The sequence below is a fragment of the Polypterus senegalus genome, chromosome 12 (assembly GCF_016835505.1).
Source record: "Polypterus senegalus isolate Bchr_013 chromosome 12, ASM1683550v1, whole genome shotgun sequence".
Lineage (NCBI taxonomy): Eukaryota > Metazoa > Chordata > Cladistia > Polypteriformes > Polypteridae > Polypterus > Polypterus senegalus.
This window is the reverse complement of record NC_053165.1, coordinates 33,596,834-33,616,025: the sequence shown is the minus strand read 5'-3', so window position 1 is coordinate 33,616,025 and position 19,192 is coordinate 33,596,834. Positions and strand designations below refer to the sequence as shown.

Sequence of the window (19,192 nt, the reverse complement as noted above, 5' to 3'; positions counted from 1 at the left end):
ACATTGTATCTTTGATTGCCGATACAAGAAATAGTTCTGAGCAGGTATCAGCCACAGCACCCACTGTGGTCATCATTCCTCTTGCGAAAAGAATGGATATAAACACTATCACCTCAGAGAGGGAGAAGCAAGTTTGTTGTACCACGTGAACGTCACTGAGAGAATAAAACTGAATAATAAAAAAACAAAAGCTAACTTTTACAAGTAGCCAAAATTGACACAGAGTGTCCCAGACTCAAATCAAATGTATGTTTTTATTATATTATAGTGATAATAATAATAATAATAATAGCAGCTCACTACTCAAAACATGGAGCACCCAGTGTCCAACCTTTGGGTTATAAGGCAGCACCATTCAAGAACACATATAAACTTCCAGTCGACTGACATTTGAGCTTGGGCTTTTAACTCATTGACAGCAACATGTAAAGCAAATGCTTTTTTTTTTTTTTTGGTTATATTCTTGAATAAAAGTACATGTGTTTATTTGATATTTGGACTAAAGTAGCACTGCTGCCTCACATTAAGGAGACCTGGGTTTGCTTCCCGGGTCCTCTCTGCGTGGAGTTTGCATGTTCTCCCCGTGTCTGTGAGTATTTCCTCCGGGTGCTTTGGTAATTTCTCCCACAGTCCAAAAATATGCAGGTTAGATGTACTGGTGATCCTAAATTGTCCCTAGTGTGTGCTTGGTGTGTGAGGGTGTGTGCCCTACGGTGGGATGGTGCCTTGTGTGGAGTTTGTTCCTGCCTTGCGCCCTGTGTTGGCTGGGATTGGCTCCAGCAGACGCTCGTGACCCTGTGTTAGGATATAGAGGCTTGGATGATGGATGGATGGACAGATGGACTAAAGTCTTCACACATTATACACTTCATGTCATTATGAATATAACATGGAAAACGTTTCTGCTTTAAGTATGTGTTCAGCATTTCTTGCCTCACATTTATTTCCTTTCATCTGACGCTTTCCCAGATCTTTGTAGACTCGGAACACACATGAAATCCATGTATTCCAAGTAACGATATACTGTAGTATTTACTCTATACAACTCCAGGAAACTCATACGCAGATAAGGAGCCTTGGCTTGAGCTGGAAGAACTTTTTGTCTGAGTTGAGCTCCGTCAAGGTGGGGGATGAGACAGCAAGCTGCTTACTGCCTATGCTGATCGGCACATTTACAAACAAAACAAAAAAAAAAAAACAAAAAAAAAAAAAAAAACTGGTGGAGAGGTATGAAGAGATTTAAAGTGGGCTGGGATTATGAGTTTTTTCGTAGGCTTCAGGGATTCTAGTGTTAATGGATGTTTCAGGCAATTCACAACACATTGAAGCCAAACGTTTTCTTACCGTGATGATATCTCACACTGCCACCTGGTGGAATCTTCCAGATTTACGTAAAGTAAGCGCACAATTATAAACAGTACAACGGTGGTGTAGCAGAAGCGCCTGCAGGAGCACAAGTTGCGTGAAGTATATACCCATCATATAAGAACGCTAACTCTTGAGTTTTTCTTCTTCAGTTAAATATCTACAGAAAATGTTTTATTTTGACTTTAGAAATGTATTGTTACAGCATAACAGTTCACATTAAACATACTGAATGGATAAATGTGTACAAATCTTTTGCCATGCAGAAAATTATGATGACTTTCAAAGGGACTGAATACATTTGAATGCGGCTGTAGTAATAAGATATAGCAAGTTCAAAACTCAGCAGCAACAGTCTTAAACCATGCTGAACCCGGGAAATACAGTATGTCAGTGTCACTCATTTTACCACACTAATTAGTAGTTAAAATTCTTCAGCTTGCACTACTTCATGGATTTGGCTCCATCAAGCTACTTAATATGCTAGCATACCATGTGATAGTTTATGGTCATTGAGAATTACTTGGTTGTGTCTACAAATTAAAAACCAGTCCCTGTGCAACTGAAAATAAAGTATTAGTTCTCTGAGGTTGTGGAATATACACATTTGTCAATATAACAAACTACTATTAGGAAAACTAAAGGGGTTTGTATGAAGTTTAATCTTCCTGAATATTTCTTCATTTTAACATCAGACTTCTAATTTATTATGGACTATTAAAAAATATAGTCTTCCTAGAAACATTGCTTTGTCTGACATTAAATATAATGTATACATGTGTAATAACATATCTTACACAAATTGATAAATGCATTTGTGTACACTGTCAATTGTGACAGGTCTTTAAATTATAATGCTCAGTTGCTTATTGCTTATTATTATTAATGCAATATTTAACTTTCAACAGTTTTATTACTGTTTATTTCAAAAAAAGGGGAAAGGCTGTGGCTGCTGTGATCCCAGACACAAATTAATTTACAGGAGTTGTGAGCAAGATCTTGTAATAATTATACACAGTATAAGTGACAGGGCTTTTGTGCTGACCATATGCTAGAAGTGGGACTTCAAAATGCCAGATTGAGTTCACTGGTTATGCTGTAGATTGTGTAGCACTACTATATAGAAGTAATGAGAAATAAATATCATAAAGAGGTCCAATAAACATTGCAACAATACATCTTGCCTAGAAATGTATTAAGAGATTCTTTACACCACCACTGACTGGCTTTGCTCAGTTAGAACTCTAATAGCAGTTATAAGTAGCCTCTACTTATAAATGCATGAATAAATAAAGCTTAGAAATAATAATGTTTACTCTGAAACCAAGTTGAAATGATAATCAAGCTCACCTGGCCTTTCATCCTGCTCCAGTGGGGTGCCATTGGGAGGGCGGTTTGTTCTCAGCTTGCTGAAAGCATCCACAAAGATCTCTAGAATACATGTCAAAAGCAGGTCATCTCAATACAGAAAAATAAACTCTTACTGAGACATTGAAATATACAATATATGTAAAATGAACAAAACATGCCTGTGTCGAACCTACAGTCTAATGAAATCATGCCTTAAATAAGATATTTACCTCTAAGTGTATGCAGGGTTAATTTTTACTTGCAGTACAGAAAAGGTATGGCACCTTAATGACTTTATTTTATTTCCATTTGTTTAAGCAACTTCCAGCTTATTAACATTCAAAAGTGCAACAGCATTAAGTCTAATTAAATTACCAAGTAATCTTACAAGGCTATGAGTAAACTACCCAAAATCATAAGTTTCCCTATGTCTATCAACTGAGTTTGTAAAAAAAAAAATTTTTAATTAAAACTAAATATTTTGACCTATCTAAACCCTATTATTTTGGTTAAGTACCTTCTGTATATTGGTAAAATGGGCAGACAATGTTGCATTCCACTCACCTCCAACACTTCGCCTTCTACGTCTCTTGGTTACACTGTATTCGGGCAAGATCTCATTCATCACTGCACCTGTACATCTCTGTGCCATATCTAAAGGAGTAGATAATATGGTAGCAGGAATGTTGCCTGAATAAATAAGACAAAAGTATGTTATGACGATTGACACATTTGACTTTTTCAGTTATTTCAGAACTGGCCTGATAAAACACTCTCTTGATGTGGTGGAAATATCTGAGAAGATTTTGTAACATTCTAAGTGCAACTCAATAGCGTCAGTGCTCACCAATGTACTCTGCATTTGTAATAAGTATTTGCACCACATTAGCAAGTCGTTCCAGAAGTTGTTCAGTCTCAGCTGAGAGTTGAGCTCCAGGCTTAGGAAAGTGGAAAAGGGTGGGAGAGAAGACCACTGCTAAGCTACTAACACCCATCCTGTTATCATCACACCTATAAATGAATAAAAATTGTGATTACTGATCTATCCTATTACTCATAATGACAACAACACGGTACTAGATATTATTCAAAAACAACTTCATTTTAACACAGCTTTTATTTTTTCAGTTATTTTCTTCACTATCCCTGTTCAGTTTTCTTTAAAATATTTATTTAAATAAATCTGTTCAGACATCACAGATGGAAATGCATTGTGTTGGTCCATGGTACTTTATTGTTTTTTTCAGTTTTTTATTAGTTTCTCTGAAGCAGATGTAGACTGGCCATTTGTGTTCCAGGAGATTATATGACTTGAGAACAGACATCCTGATTTTCTGTTGCATTAGGGTTTGTGCTGTAGAAATCTCTTGTGAGAGATGTGCTGCTTTGTAAGCAATTATGACTTTCTGTAAATCACATTTTATGTCAAGCATTTCCCTACTTTTCCTTCCTGCCCAATACAATAGGGTGGACTGCTGATAACACAAATTGAAAGCGTTTTGAAAAATGAGTAAACATATACAAGAACAGCAAACGCTGAGGTATTCTCTCAGGTAGAACTTAAAACTAGGCCAGTGGTTCTCAACCTGTGGGGCGGGCCCCCCTAGGGGGGCACGAAGTAACAAAAAGGGGGGAGCAAAGATGTGAAAAAAAGAAAACAAGAATCAAAAATATGAAAAAAACATCTGTTGAAACCAAAACAAATTAACTTAAACTACATTATGATACTAGAACAATAAATATAGAGTTAGATAAATGTCGATAAAAGTTAAGTAGGTATAATAAAATATGCATCTACATTTCAAAAAAATGGTCGGGAGGGCGCGATTAAAACTGTTATGAAAACTCGGGTCAAAAATACTAAAAGATTGAGAAACGCTGAACTATGCAAAAATTCATTTCAAATAAAAGCCATTTTGGTCTTTAAGCAAGCAACATTATGAGTGTTGAGATTAAAAAAATTTATTGAAAGAAAAAAAAAATCAACTAAGTAAATTTTCTAATAAAATGTTTAACTAATGGCCAGATTTATTTCTATAAAGGCCTGGACAAAGATTTTTTTTTTTTTTAAACAGTCATCTACACTGCTTTGTTGGCTCTGCCTAAGTATTTCTTCATGTCTTAGTATTTGTGATGAAATTTTTCTTATTTTAAAAACTGCATAATGATGCTCATGTACATTTTATCACTTTTACCAAAGCCTACTCTCCGATGGCAAAAGATGAAGGCAAAATTGCTATCAACAGTGCTTTGGTAGTGACAGGGTGTAAGGTAATCTAACCTATATAGACTTCAAGAGTATGATGAGGGTCTACTGTTCATCCCATTTGTAAACTTCAGAAAAGTTAGATTATTTAGCATGTACAGTATTAGAGCACTAAGATCAATGCAAAAGACTAATATTCATTTGGAGGATTTTAAGGTACTAAGAGTGCTGGAAATATAGACAACATTCTACCAGATCCATTCATCAAAACTATAACAATGGAGATTGCATCATAGGATATTACAGTATCAGGTCCTGGAATTAATTGCTCCAGGACTGCAAGACACTATTTCCTCCTTAGATTGATTACTTGTGCTGTTCATCTAGATGCTATCATGTACACAGCAAGTCACATTGATTATTCTGGATTTTGAACAAAGGCAATTAATAGTACTTTGAAAAGACCCATCTTGAAAACGCAATAAAGTAGGATTGTTAATAAATACACTTTTAAATGCATAAAACATTTTCATTTAAAAATACTTTAAAAAGTACCAGTCCCCACATATTCTACTCAAATAATGATATTAAAGTAAATGTAATTTGTTACTTTCCACCACAGACCAGAAGGATTATTTTTTCTGTGAAGTGCTTTACTTTGAAAAATCAGATCAGGTGGCATTAAACACAAGCCTTTTTTGATCTGTGCCTTTTTATCAAGCCAAAACAAATTATTGCTCAATATGGCCTTTTCGAACAACAAGTTTTCACAGCTGAGTGAAAACATTGTTTCTCTCAATGAAAGGAGTTTTACCTGGGATGATAAGACAAGTATCACTGACTGACTATCTTTTACAATTTTGTTTTAAAAATGACATCATTATCTGATTTACCTATCAGAGAGGTTTCATTCGTTTTATCTACTGGGTTCATAATTATTACTTTCTATCAATCATTTTCATATTGGGTTTTTGTAAATGGTGTGTATAGAGTCAGGTTTTCTTTTGCTTGTTTTATTAGATATATACTGTAGTAAAAAAGCGTACTATGCAGTTTAAAAAGGGTACAGTGTAGAGGCCAAATAAGTATTAGACCAACAGAGACCCCACTTCATTCACAACAGTGTATTATCATGCTGTAGTTTATCTCTGCCTGTAATTTATTCTCTCTCATTCTTTTTGTGGTGGAGTGTAAAAAAAAAAAAGACCTAGCATATAGGTTGAAAATTTGAATGTCTTTATTTGTAACAATGTATTTGTACTTTTATTTTTAATCCAATGTATTTATTAAATGTGATTTCTAAATGCAGGTGGCCCTAGCTGAAATTAAAAAGAAGGAATTTACTACCAGGCTAGTGAGCCTAAGGGAATTCAGACAGCCTGAGATGAAAAGCATGAATAGGTCTGCAACAAGGTTAGTCTGAAGCAGAAGGGACACTACATTCTCTGGGCCATTACCAAAGAAGCAACAAGTAGATTTATGGTTCTAGGAGAGAAGCAGGTTTGTGAAGACAGCTTACAACTGCATTATGCATTCTTTTTTGATTATTTGAAAATGCTAACAATAAAAGAGCAAAACTGGACTTACAGGGGAGTGTTAAGGTGTATATAATAAAGAGTACAAAGTGGGGAGTAGTCTTTCAAAACAAAACACTTCTTTTCTTACTTTGGGGGAGCTTTTTCTTTTTTGCTACAGTGAGTTTTACGGAAAGTGCCAAAAGCACCAAAGCTTAAGTGAACCACCGTATAATTTTATACAGTATCATATGCAGAGACACTCACAAGGTATACACGAAGCATACATATATTAGCTTAACAAGCATTTCAAGTCCAGGTGTTACAGAAAAAGTTCTTACCTCTCAGCAACACATTGCAGAAATCTGCAAAGATAACGCAGAGTACAAGTGCTTGACTGTGGAAGCAAGGTTGTCAATAACAAAGTGGCATTTTCTCGCTGACTCGGCTCTTGTAGATCCTGGGCTTGACACAAAGGACCCTGAAGGTAAAATGGTAGCAGAGGAGAAGGGAGCTCTCTAATAAACTGTTTCAGTAAAACAGCTACATCACAAGCCTGCATGGGCAAAAAAACATCCAAGGCAGCCTCTCCCTGTTCCAGACGTGTCTATAAACGGGGCAAAAAGAAAAAAAAAAAAACACAACAGACCACAATGAACAACAAAGAATTCCAGAGCTGAAACCAACAGCTTCAATTTGGACACAAGGAGCTTTAAAAATTTTTGTGAGGTTTCAGAAATCTATACTAATAAAAGGCAAAGCCCTCACTGACTGACTGACTCATCACTAATTCTCCAACTTCCCGTGTGGGTAGAAGGTTGAAATTTGGCAGGCTCATTCCTTACAGCTTACTTACAAAAGTTGGGCAGGTTTCATTTCTAAATTCTACGCGTAATGGTCATAATTGGAAGCTATTTATCTCCATATAATGTAATGGAGTTGAGCTTGATGGCCGTGGGGGGCGGAGTTTCGTGTGACATCATCACGCCTCCATGTAATTACGTGAACTGACTGTCAACGCATTACGTAGAAAACCAGGAAGAGCTCCAAAAAGCGCTGAAGAAAACATGCATTATACTATACAATTGAGAAGGCAGCGAGACAATAAGAAGCGAGCGACTGACACATACTGTACAAGCATATTCATGCCTGCAGCATTTTCGGAAACAAAGCACGGTGTAAACCTAAAGTTAAAATTAAGTTCATAGACAGGCTGCCGCTGGTGTTTGTCATGCCCACGGCTAATGAGGGATACAAGTTTAATGAGAGGACGCAGGGTATAAACGACAGTTTTGATCACTTTCTAACTAAGTTCAAATTGCTGGTCAAAGGCTGTGCTTATGCAAATTCCGAGACTGTGTTTGTGGGGGATTGACAGTTAAGGCAGGTGGGGGAGTGACGTCATCATCTCCCCTCCCATTCACCTCATTTCGCTCTGAGCTGAGCTCCGCGGCTAATGCCATCTTCCGAAGCAACTTCGTCACACTGCCACCAAATACTCACAGAAAAATCCACAAGTTAATACACACGCTGTCTCTAGAATTTCTCCACACTGAATCCTCCAGGCACTACTTACAAAAGGTTACACTGACAATAGTGTTACGTTATTTTTAAAATGTTTCCTTGTCTTAGCACAAGCACAGCTGAGAAGCTTTAATGCATGTGCTCCATAACGCGTTAAAAAATAATGCATTTAATGACACTTTGCATTACAAGCAAAGGGGAACTTTTGTCAATGCATGATTTCCTGGTACACCGATTACATTGATCAGCGCTTCCCAATTCATTTTACCCTCGCACCCCCTTGGTTTGAGAAGAAGTATGAAAAAATATGAGGTTAACACAGAAAAACAGATCACCAATTCAAGCTTTATGAATAATTGATTCGCCATCAATAATTGTTTTGGTAAAGCCATACTCAGTGTAATCCTCCTTCCATTTTATAATTTTTCCGCCACTAGCCATGATTAAATGAACCGTAAAAAAGTAAGAGCGAAGCGAGGGCGACTTATTCAGGCAGGCATATATATGACAGCAACACTCATGACAATGTCAATCATGTTACGTTATTATTAAAATGTTCCTTTTCTTTTTCATTACTTCTTTAACACACTACTTCTCCGCTGCGAGGCACGGGTATTTTGCTATATATATATATATGAATGACCACCAAAGAGCGCGGAAACTATTGATAACGTGAACGTGTCAGCAAAAAGTGGGGTCTCCTGCCCATCAAAAGTCAAGCAGCCTGCGCACACGCATAGCTGTGCCAGCCTTTGAGACGCTGACTGCGCTTCTGCCTTAAGTCAAAGTGAGCACTTTTAATTTTTTTCATCCTCCCCCTGAGCTATAGCCCAGACAAATGCAAACACAGGACCCCTTTACTACACCGTGGCAAACTAATATTAAGGCGCTTCGCACTTTCTTTTCCACGTATACGATTATGAGGTCGTCAGCTCGGATTATGAAGACACGCACAGGAGTGGAGGACCGACAGTGCCATCACAGCCGATTAATGGCAGGGACGTCTCACCAGTCTACACAAGACCCACCGCGAATGTCCCCAAAAGGAGCTCATATCGTCAGCGAACACATCTCTCTCTATACTATATAAAAGAAAAAGGAAACTTTCCTTTCTTAACACCTTTTTTCCTTTTATCCCAAACCAAAGCCTTTCTCTCTTAACACTGCAGAGGACACAAAACTAATTTTCTTTAATTGCTGGTAATGCCGGTAAGGCACATTACCAGAGGCAGAAATTTGGACGTTCACATAGAAAATGTAATTTCTATACCACATCTGTCATGTAGCGCCTTTCACATATAATTTACACTTTTACACTATATAATTTACACTATGATATATATATATATAGATATATATATATATATAGATATATATATATATATATATATATATATATATATATATATATATATATACCTATGTATGTATGTATGTATGTATGTATATATATATTTATTGTCAGGGATGCCAGGGGCCATGACCCAGCCGGGACGCCATGAGGGACCGGACCCACTCTGGATCACGTGGGGGTCGCCTTCCTGGTTGCTTTGGGGGCCACGGGTAAGGGGAATGGAAGCTCCACCCTGTAGGGGCCCGTGGTCACCGCCAGGAGGCGCCCCAATGCCTTGGGGACCTGTTACCCCAGCACTTCCGCCACACCAGGAAGTGCTGGGGGGAAGAATTAGGACGGTGCCCGGAGAGCTGCCGGGAGGACAGCCGGCACTTCCGCCATGCTGGGGCGTGGCTAGAGGAGGAATCCCGGGAACACCTGGGGCTCATCCGGGTCATATATAAAAGGGGCCGTCTCCCTTCATTCAAGGCTGGAGTCGGGAGGAGGAAGGACGAAGCTCAGGAGAGCTGTGGAGGCGGCCCGAAGAAAGGCATTGTGGCCAGGACTGTGACTTTGGGGTTTTTGTGCACTAATTTGGGGTCTTAGTGACCATTACTGGGTCTGTGTGACCAATATAAATACTGTAAATATTGTAAATAAACGTGTGGTGGTTGAGAACAACATGTCCGCCTGTCTGTGTCCGGGTCAATTTCCACAATATATATGTAGACTCAAACCCATTATGACAGCAGCAATCCAAGCCGTGAGAAAACAGTAAAAGGAGGCGTGTCAGACGCCGTGGTACATTTTCTGATGCAGCTAGACGAAAACAACTTCGTGACGCTGCCGCCAAATACACAAAACAATTACTCTGACAATCATGTTACGTTATTTGTAAAATGTTTCCTTTTCTTTTTCATAACTTCTTTAACACAAGACATCGCTGCGAAGCGCGGGTATTTTGCAATATATATATATATATATATATATATATGACAGCAACACTCATAACAGTGACAAAACAATTACATTGACAATCATGTTACTTTTTTTTTTAAATGTTTCCTTTTCTTTTTCATAACTTCTTTAACACACTACTTCTCCGCTGCGAAGCGCGGGTATTTTGCTAGTAAATATATACACATACATACACTAGACAGTAACGGAACACAGCACAATAACGTGCAGTGAATACACTTTACTTGACCATACTAAATATTTTTATATATATATATTCTAGCAAAATACCCGCGCTTCGCAGCGGAGAAGTAGTGTGTTAAAGAAGTTATGAAAGAGAAAAGGAAACATTTTAAAAATAATGTAACATGATTGTCAATGTAATTGTTTTGTGACTGTTATGAGTGTTACTGTCATCAAGGATTTGATTATCATTATTTCTTTCAATCAGGTTCGTATTTGGATGATGTGTTGTGTTCAAGTTACATTCCATGTATGTCAACTGTTGTAAAGATAACAGGTTTCATTCATCGAAGTGTTCACTACCCAAATCGGTACTCGTGAATCTAAGATGTTTAACAGGCATTCCCGGTATTAAGTTGTGGATTTGCTTGCAAATATTTAGCGGCAGCGTTTCTATGAACTTAATTTAAACTTAAGCTTTACACCTTGCTTTCCTACCGATATGTCTACAAAGGCTTGTTCAGATTTAGAGGGTTGTTCCTTTCTTACTGCATCAATAAACAGCTCATCTTCCTCTTTATCTGAGACATCACACACTGCATGCACGGGTTTACCTTTCCCAGTCCTGCAAACTTTAGTGAAGTGGTTCAATTTACCACATTTTTTACACTGTCTTTAGCTAGACATTGACTTTTTCCACCGTGTGCTTTGTTTCTGCAGTACCTGCACTTATAAATATGCTTGTATGCGTCACATGCTTCATATTCTTTGGCTGCTTTCTCAATTGTGTAATGCGTTTTCTGTTCAGCGCTCTTTGGAGCTCTTGCTTTTTGTGTGCGTACTGCGTTCACAGTCAGTTCACGTGAGCCTCTCGGAGTACATGCATCAAAGGTTCTCAGCTGTGGTTGTGCTATCTCGTGCGATCTTGCGATGTCCACGGCTTTATTTAATGTTGGCTCAGACCCGGCACTTCAAAGTTTCTCTCAAACTTTTGCTAAGTTTGTGCCAAACACTATTCTATCCCTGACCATTTCATCTTCGTTTGCATATCGTTTCACTATGCGACTCTTCAATTCCACCTGGGGGAGTAAATGCGAACATTAATTTTATTTTAATTCTTTTCATTTTTATTACTATTTAATTTAATATTGTTTCTTTGTATCAGTATACTGCTGCTGGATTATGTGAATTTCCCCTTGGGATTAATAAAGTATCTATCTATCTATCTATAAGCACAGTCCTTCACCAGCAATTTTAACTCTGTTACAAAGTGATGAAAAGTCTTGTTTATACCTTTCATCTTCTCACTAAACTTGTATCTCGTGAATATCGTATTCATCTTAGGCATGACAAACGCCTCGTAGCGGCAGCGTGTCTATTGGATTAGTGCTGACGGACAGCCTTATATGGGTAGGCACTCAATTACGTGGGAGGCGTGCGTATAGGGGACACAATATAGGCTGGGAGCCAACTACGTGGGAGGCGTGGTGATGAGTGACGCAACTCCGCCTCACACGGCGACCGAGCTGCAGGCTATGGCCGTATATATGTATGTAAGTAGGATTCAGTTATGACCGTCACACGTAGAATTTCGAAATGACACCTGATTAACTTTTGCAAGTAAGCTGTAAGGAATGAGCCTGCTAAATTTCAGCCTTCTACCTACACGGGAAGTTGGAGAATTAGTGATGAGCGAGTCAGTATATACACACATAAAGTACAAAGTGCTCCCTCCTCAATCGCGGGGGTTGCGTTCCAGAACCCTTCATCAAATGTGAAAATCCACAAAGTAAAAACCATACGTTTATATTGTTATTTTTATATTGTCACGCTCGGGTCACAGATTTGCACAGAAACACAGGAGGTTGTAGAGACAGGAACTTTAAAACACTGCAAACAAACATTTGTCTCTTTAAACTGTGCTCCATGACAAGACAGATGACAGTTCCGTCTCACAATTAAAAGAATGCAAACATATCTTCCTCTTCAAAGGAGTGCGCGTCAGGAGCAGAGAATGTCAGAGAGAGAAAAGAAAACAATCAAAAATCAATAGGTGCTTTTAAGTATGCGAAGCACCGCCCGACAAAGCAGCCGCAAGTAAGGGAGCAATGTGAAGGTAGTCTTTCAGCATTTTTTAGAGGACCATCTGTATCCTCTAGGCCAGTGTGCGAACAGCCCCTCTGCTCATACCCCCTCCGTCAGAAGCAGAGAATGTCAGAGAGAGAGAGAGAGAGAAAAGCAAACAATCAAAAATCAATAGGTGCTGTTAGAGCTTTTAAGTATGCGAAGCACCACACGGGAAGCATATCATATATCATTGAGGAGTTTAATTTAATACATAATACGTGCTCTGATTGGATATTACATATATATATATATATATATATATATATATATATATATATATATATATATATATATATATATATATATATATATATATATATATATATATATATATATATATATATATATATATATATATATATGTATATATATCTATACTAATAAAAGGCAAAGCCCTCACTCACTCACTCACTCACTGACTCACTGACTCATCACTAATTCTCCAACTTCCCGTGTAGGTAGAAGGCTGAAATTTGGCAGGCTTATTCCTTACAGCTTACTTACAAAAGTTGGGCAGGTTTCATTTCGAAATTCTACGCGTAAGGGTCATAACTGGAACCTATTTTCTACATATAATGTAATGGAGTTGAGTTAGAGATGGCCGTGGGGGGCGGAGTTTCGTGTGACATCATCACGCCTCCTACGTAAGTGCGTAGAGAACAAGGAAGAACTCCAAACAGCGATGAGCACAAAACGCCATTTCACAATTGAGAAGGCAGAAAAACATTATGAAGCAAATGATGCATACAAGCATATTCATAAGTACAGCTACTGCGGAAACAAAGCACGGCGTGAACCGTAAGTTTATATTAAATTAAGTTCATAGACAGGCTGCCACTAGCGTTTGTAATTTAGTGCCTGCCCATATAAGGCCGTCCATCAGCGGCAATCCAATACAAACACTGCCGGTAAATATTCACGTGTGAAGGACTGTGCTTATGCAGAGGAAGATGAGATGGTCAGGGTGGTGTTTGGCACAAACTCATTGAAACTGCGAGAGAAACTTTTAAGTGCGGGTCTTAGCTGACATTACACGAGATGGCACCAGCACAGCTGGGAACCTTCGATGCAAGAACACCAAGCGGCTCACGTGAACTGGCGCAGTGCACAGACAAAAGCAACAGTTCCAAAGAGTGCTGAACAAAACCGAATTACACAATTGAGAAGGCAGCAAAAAATATGAAGCGTCTGATACATAGAATCATATTCATAAGTGCAGCTACTGCGAAACAAAGCACACGGTGGAAAAAGTGAATGTCCCGCTAAAGGAAGACAGTGTAAAAAAACCCGTGCATGCAGTTTGTCACATCTCAGATAAAGAGGAAGACGAGCTGTTTATTGATGCAGTAAGAAACTAATCGATGAATGAAACCTCTTATCTTTACAACGATTGACAAACACGGAATGTAACTTGAACACAACACATCGTACAAATACGACCCTGATTGAAACAAATAATGATAATCAAATCCTTGATGACAGCAACATTCAATAACACTCACAAAACAATTACTGTATATTGACAATCATGTTACGTTATTTTTAAAATGTTCCCTTTTTCATAACTTCAACTTCTCCACTCGGTACACGGGTATATATATAAATGTATATATATCACCCGATCTACAGTACATACTCTCGCATAAACAAGCCACACGCTGTGGCTAATTGTAGTCTTAAGCCTCTAATGCCGACATTCGAGGTTCGATTCCCGAGAGGGATGCACTGAGTATGTACGCGCTACCGATTCATTTTACCTTCGCATCTCCTTGGTTTGGGACGTATGAAAAATATTAGGTTAACGAGAATCATGTTACGTTATTTTTAAAATTTTCCCTTTATTAGCACAAGCACAGCTGAGAAGCTTCGATGCATGTACTCCATAAGCGTTAAAAATAGCGCATTTAATCACACTTTCAATTCCAAGCAAACGGGAACTTTTGTCAATGCATGATTTCCTGGTACATCCATTACACTGATGCACACATCACAGCTACAAAAATGTTAGAGTCGGAATAAAGCGCGTTCCTACGACTGATCATTTCAAATTCCCGAGCGAAGCCTTGATAAAAGCGTGGTTTTGTGCACACTGAAAAGCAAGCAAAATTAGATGCATTACAGAAAGCGGACTTTGTGGCTCTTACTGGGGATCATTGGACTTCCGTGACCGTTAGTAATTCTAAATACATCTAATTACAAAATGTTCAATGATCACACTGTTTTAGCCTAATGTACAAAATAATTTTGGCTAAGGTTACTCAGAGTTTAAAGATTAAGTTGGTCAAATTACCTTTTATGTTTCTGACTTATTTTTTAAGAAGAAAAACTGCACTTTATGTTGAAATTTTGGTTATTATTATTTAAAGACAATACTATTCTGAAAATCTACTTAAAGTACTTAAACTACCACTTTATTTTTAAGTCTGCCCAATTTTAACCAGGGATGATATTTTTGTTTCTGTTTTGAATTCAAATGCAGTTTAAAGGCTTTTTTTCAGAAATTAAAACAGCTTCAGTTTACAATATTCATGTACATGTCTATTATTTGATTCTGTCCAACTAAAACACTTTTAAATTAAAAAAAAAACATTTGCGATTTGGGGCAAATTTACGTGCGATTACATACGATTAATCAAGATTAATTCTTACACAGCCTCTAATTAATTGGATTAATTTTTTTAATCGAGTCTCACCCCTAATATATATATATGTGGAGATATATATATATGTAGATTTGTATATATATATGTGTATATACAGTATATATGTAGATATGTATATGTGTATATACAGTATGTATATATGTGTGTGTGTATATACAGTATGTGTATATATGTATATATATATGTATGTGTGTATATGTATATATATATATATATATAACTGTATATATATATATATATATATATATATATATATATATATATATATATAAATAGATATGACAACACTCATATCAATAACAAAACAATTACATTAACAATCATCTTACGTTATTTTTAAAATGTTTGCTTTTCTTTTCATAACTTCTTTAACACACTACTTCTCTCTCTTGAAGCTTGGTATTTTAACTAGCATATAAATATATATATATAATGTGTGTGTATATAAATATATATATATAATGTGTGTGTGTGTGTGTATATATATATATATATATATATATATATATATATATATATATATATATATATATATATATATATATATATATATATATATATATATATATATATATATATATATATATATATATATATATATATATATATATATATATATATAGATAGATATATACTGCTCAAAAGAATTAAAGGAACACTTTGAAAACACATCAGATCTCAATGGGAAAAAGAAATCCTCCTGGATATCTATACTGATATAGACTGGGTAATGTGTTAGGAACGAAAGGATGCCACATCGTTTGATGGAAATGAAAATGATCAACCTACAGAGCCCTGAATTCAAAGACGCCCCAAAAATCAGAGTGAAAAAAATTATGTGGCAGGCTAGTCCATTTTGCCAAAATTTAATTGCAGGAACTCAAAATTGTACGCAGCACTTTGTATGGCCCCTGTGTTCTTGTATACATGCCTGACATCGGTGCATGCTTCTAATGAGATGACAGATGGTGTTGTGGGGGATCTCCTCCCAGATCTGGACCAGGGCATCACTGAGCTCCTGGACAGTCTGAGGTGCAACCTGGTGGCATTGGATGGACCAAAACATAATGTCCCAGAGGTGTTCTATTGGATTTAGGTCAGGAAAGTGTGGTGGCCAGTCAATGGTATCAATTCCTTCATCCTCCAGGAACTGCCTGCATACTCTCACCACATGAGGCCAGGAATTGTCGTGCACCAGGAGCCACTGTACCAGCATAGGGTCCGACAATGGGTCCAAGGATTTCATCCTGATACCTAATGGCAGCCAAGGTGCCTTTGTCAAGCCTGTAGCGGTCTGTGTGACCCTCCATGGATATGCCTCCCCAGACAATCATTAACCCACCATCAAACTTCTCATGCTGAATGATGTTACAGGCAGCATAATGTTCTTCATGGCTTCTCCAGACCCTTTCACTTCTGTCACGTGCTCAGGGTGAACCTGCTCTCATCTGTAAAAAGCACAGGGCACCAGTGGTGCATCTGCCAATTCTGGTATTCTATGGCGAATGCCAATCGAGCTGCATGCTGCTGGGCAGTGAGCTCAGGGCCCATTAGAGGACATGGGGCCCTTGGGTCACCCTCATGAAGTCTTTCTGGTTGTTTGGTCAGAGACATTCACACCAGTGGCCTGCTGGTGGTCATTTTGTAGGGCTCTGGCAGTGCTCATCCTGTTCCTCCTTGCCCAAAGGAGCAGATACTGGTCCTGCTGATGGGTTATGGACCTTCTATGGCCCTCTCCAGCTCTCCTAGAGTAACTGCTTGTCTCCTAGAATCTCCTCCATGCCCTTGAGACTGTGCAGGGAGACACAGCAAACCTTCTGGCAATGGCACGTATTGATGTGCCATCCTGGAGAAGTTGGACTACCTGTGCAACCTCTGTAGGGTCCAGGTATAAGCCTCATGCTACCAGTAGTGACAGTGACTGTAGCCAAAGGCAAAACTAGTGAAGAAACAGTCAGAAAAGATGAGGAGGGAAAATGTCAGTGGCCTCCACCTGTTAAACCATTCCTGTTTTGGGGGTCATCTCATTGTTGCCCCTCTAGTGCATCTGTTGTTAATTTCATTAACACCACAGCAGCTGAAACTGATTAACAACCCCCTCTGCTACTTAACTGACCAAAAATAATATCCCATAAGTTTCATTGACTTTATGCTATACTCCGATTAAAAAGTGTTCCTTTAATTCTTTTGAGCAGTATATACACACATATATATATATATATATACACATATATATATATATATATATATATATATATATATATATATATATATATATATATATATATATATATATATATATATATATATATATATATATATATATATATATATATATATATATATATATATATATATATACACATATATATATATATATATATACATATATATATATATATATATATATATATATATATATATATATATATATATATATATACTAATAAAAGGCAAAGCCCTCACTCACTCACTCACTCACTGACTCATCACTAATTCTCCAACTTCCCGTGTGGGTGGAAGGCTGAAATTTGGCAGGTTCATTCCTTACAGCTTCCTTACAAAAGTTGGGCAGGTTTTATATCGAAATTCTACGCGAATGGTCATAACTGGAAGCAGTTTTCTCCATTTACTGTAATGGAGATGAGCTTCAACGCCGTGGGGCGGAGTTTCGTGTGACATCATCACGCCTCCCACGTAATCACGCAGTACATAGAAAACCAGGAAGACCTCAAAAGCGCTGAAGAAAACATGCATTATATAATTGAGAAGGCAGCTAAACAATAAGAAGCGAAAGTGACATATACAACCATATTCATGAGTTCTGCTACTTGAAACAAAGCACGATGTAAACCTACACTTTAAATTAAGTTCATAGACAGGCTGCGCTGGCGCTTGTAATTTAGTGCCTGCCCATATAAGGCCGTCCGTCAGCGCAATCCAATAGCAAACTGCCACGGGTAAATATTCACGGGTGAAGGACTGTGCTTATGGAGAGGAAGATGAGATGGTCAGGGTGGTGTTTGACACAAACTCAGCTAAACTGCGAGAGAAAGTTTTAAGTGCCAGGACTAAGGTAACATTAAATACAGCCATGGACATAGCACGAGATGGCACCAGCACAGCTGGGAACCTTCGATGCATGTACACCGAGTGGCTCACGTGAACTGACGAGTGCACAGATAAAAGGCAACAGTTCCAAAGAGCGCTGAACAAAACCGAATTACACAATTGAAAAGGCAGCAAAAATATGAAGCGCCTCATACATACAAGCATATTCATAAATCCAACTACTGCGGAAACAAAGCACACGTTGGAAAAAGTCAATGTCCCGCTAAAGGAAGACAGTGTAAAAAAAACCCGTGCATGCAGTGTGTCAGGTCTCAGATAAAGAAGAAGACGAGCTGTTTATTGATGCAGTAAGAAACGAATCGATGAATGAAACCTGTCATCTTTACAACGATTGACAAACACGGAATGTAACTTGAACACAACACATCCTACAAATACGAACCTGATTGAAAGAAATAATGATAATCAAATCCTTGATGACAGCAACACTCAGTAACACTCACAAAACAAATACTGTATATTGACAGTCATGTTACGCTATTTTTAAAATGTTCCCTTTTCTTTTCTAGCTTTTTAACACACTACTTCTCTGATACGCGGGTATATATATATATATATATATATATAACCCGATCTACATACTCGAATAATGGATACTTTATTCGCCATCAATGATTGTTTTGGTAAAGCCATACTCAGTGATTCATTAGATGAACGGTAAAAAGTAAGGCGAGGGAGGATGACTTATTGAGGCATGCAGGCTGTAGTCTTGCGCCAACTCTATCTGAATTGCGATCACATTTGAAAAATATATCTTTTCAAGTTCTATTTAGTCCATATGTGTCAAACTCAAGGGGCGGGCCACATCCGCCCGCGTAATTATATCCGCCCGAGATCA

The 19,192-nt window shown here is 37.7% G+C and overlaps 1 protein-coding gene across 3 annotated transcripts in view; it reads right to left on the bottom strand.

Moving 5' to 3' along the window:
- Positions 1–19,192, bottom strand: part of LOC120541369 — an 89,806-nt gene that overhangs the window by 60,728 nt on the left and 9,886 nt on the right. For 2 of the 3 annotated variants that reach the window (XM_039772922.1, XM_039772924.1), the window contains exons 4-7: positions 6,777–7,042; positions 3,563–3,726; positions 3,280–3,405; positions 2,716–2,796 (exon numbers count right to left, since the gene is read on the bottom strand). In XM_039772922.1, the coding sequence (XP_039628856.1) occupies positions 2,716–2,796; positions 3,280–3,405; positions 3,563–3,726; positions 6,777–7,042 (637 nt within the window). The remainder of the gene's footprint in view (positions 1–2,715; positions 2,797–3,279; positions 3,406–3,562; positions 3,727–6,776; positions 7,043–19,192) is intronic. The other variant, XM_039772923.1, reaches the window with a different exon arrangement.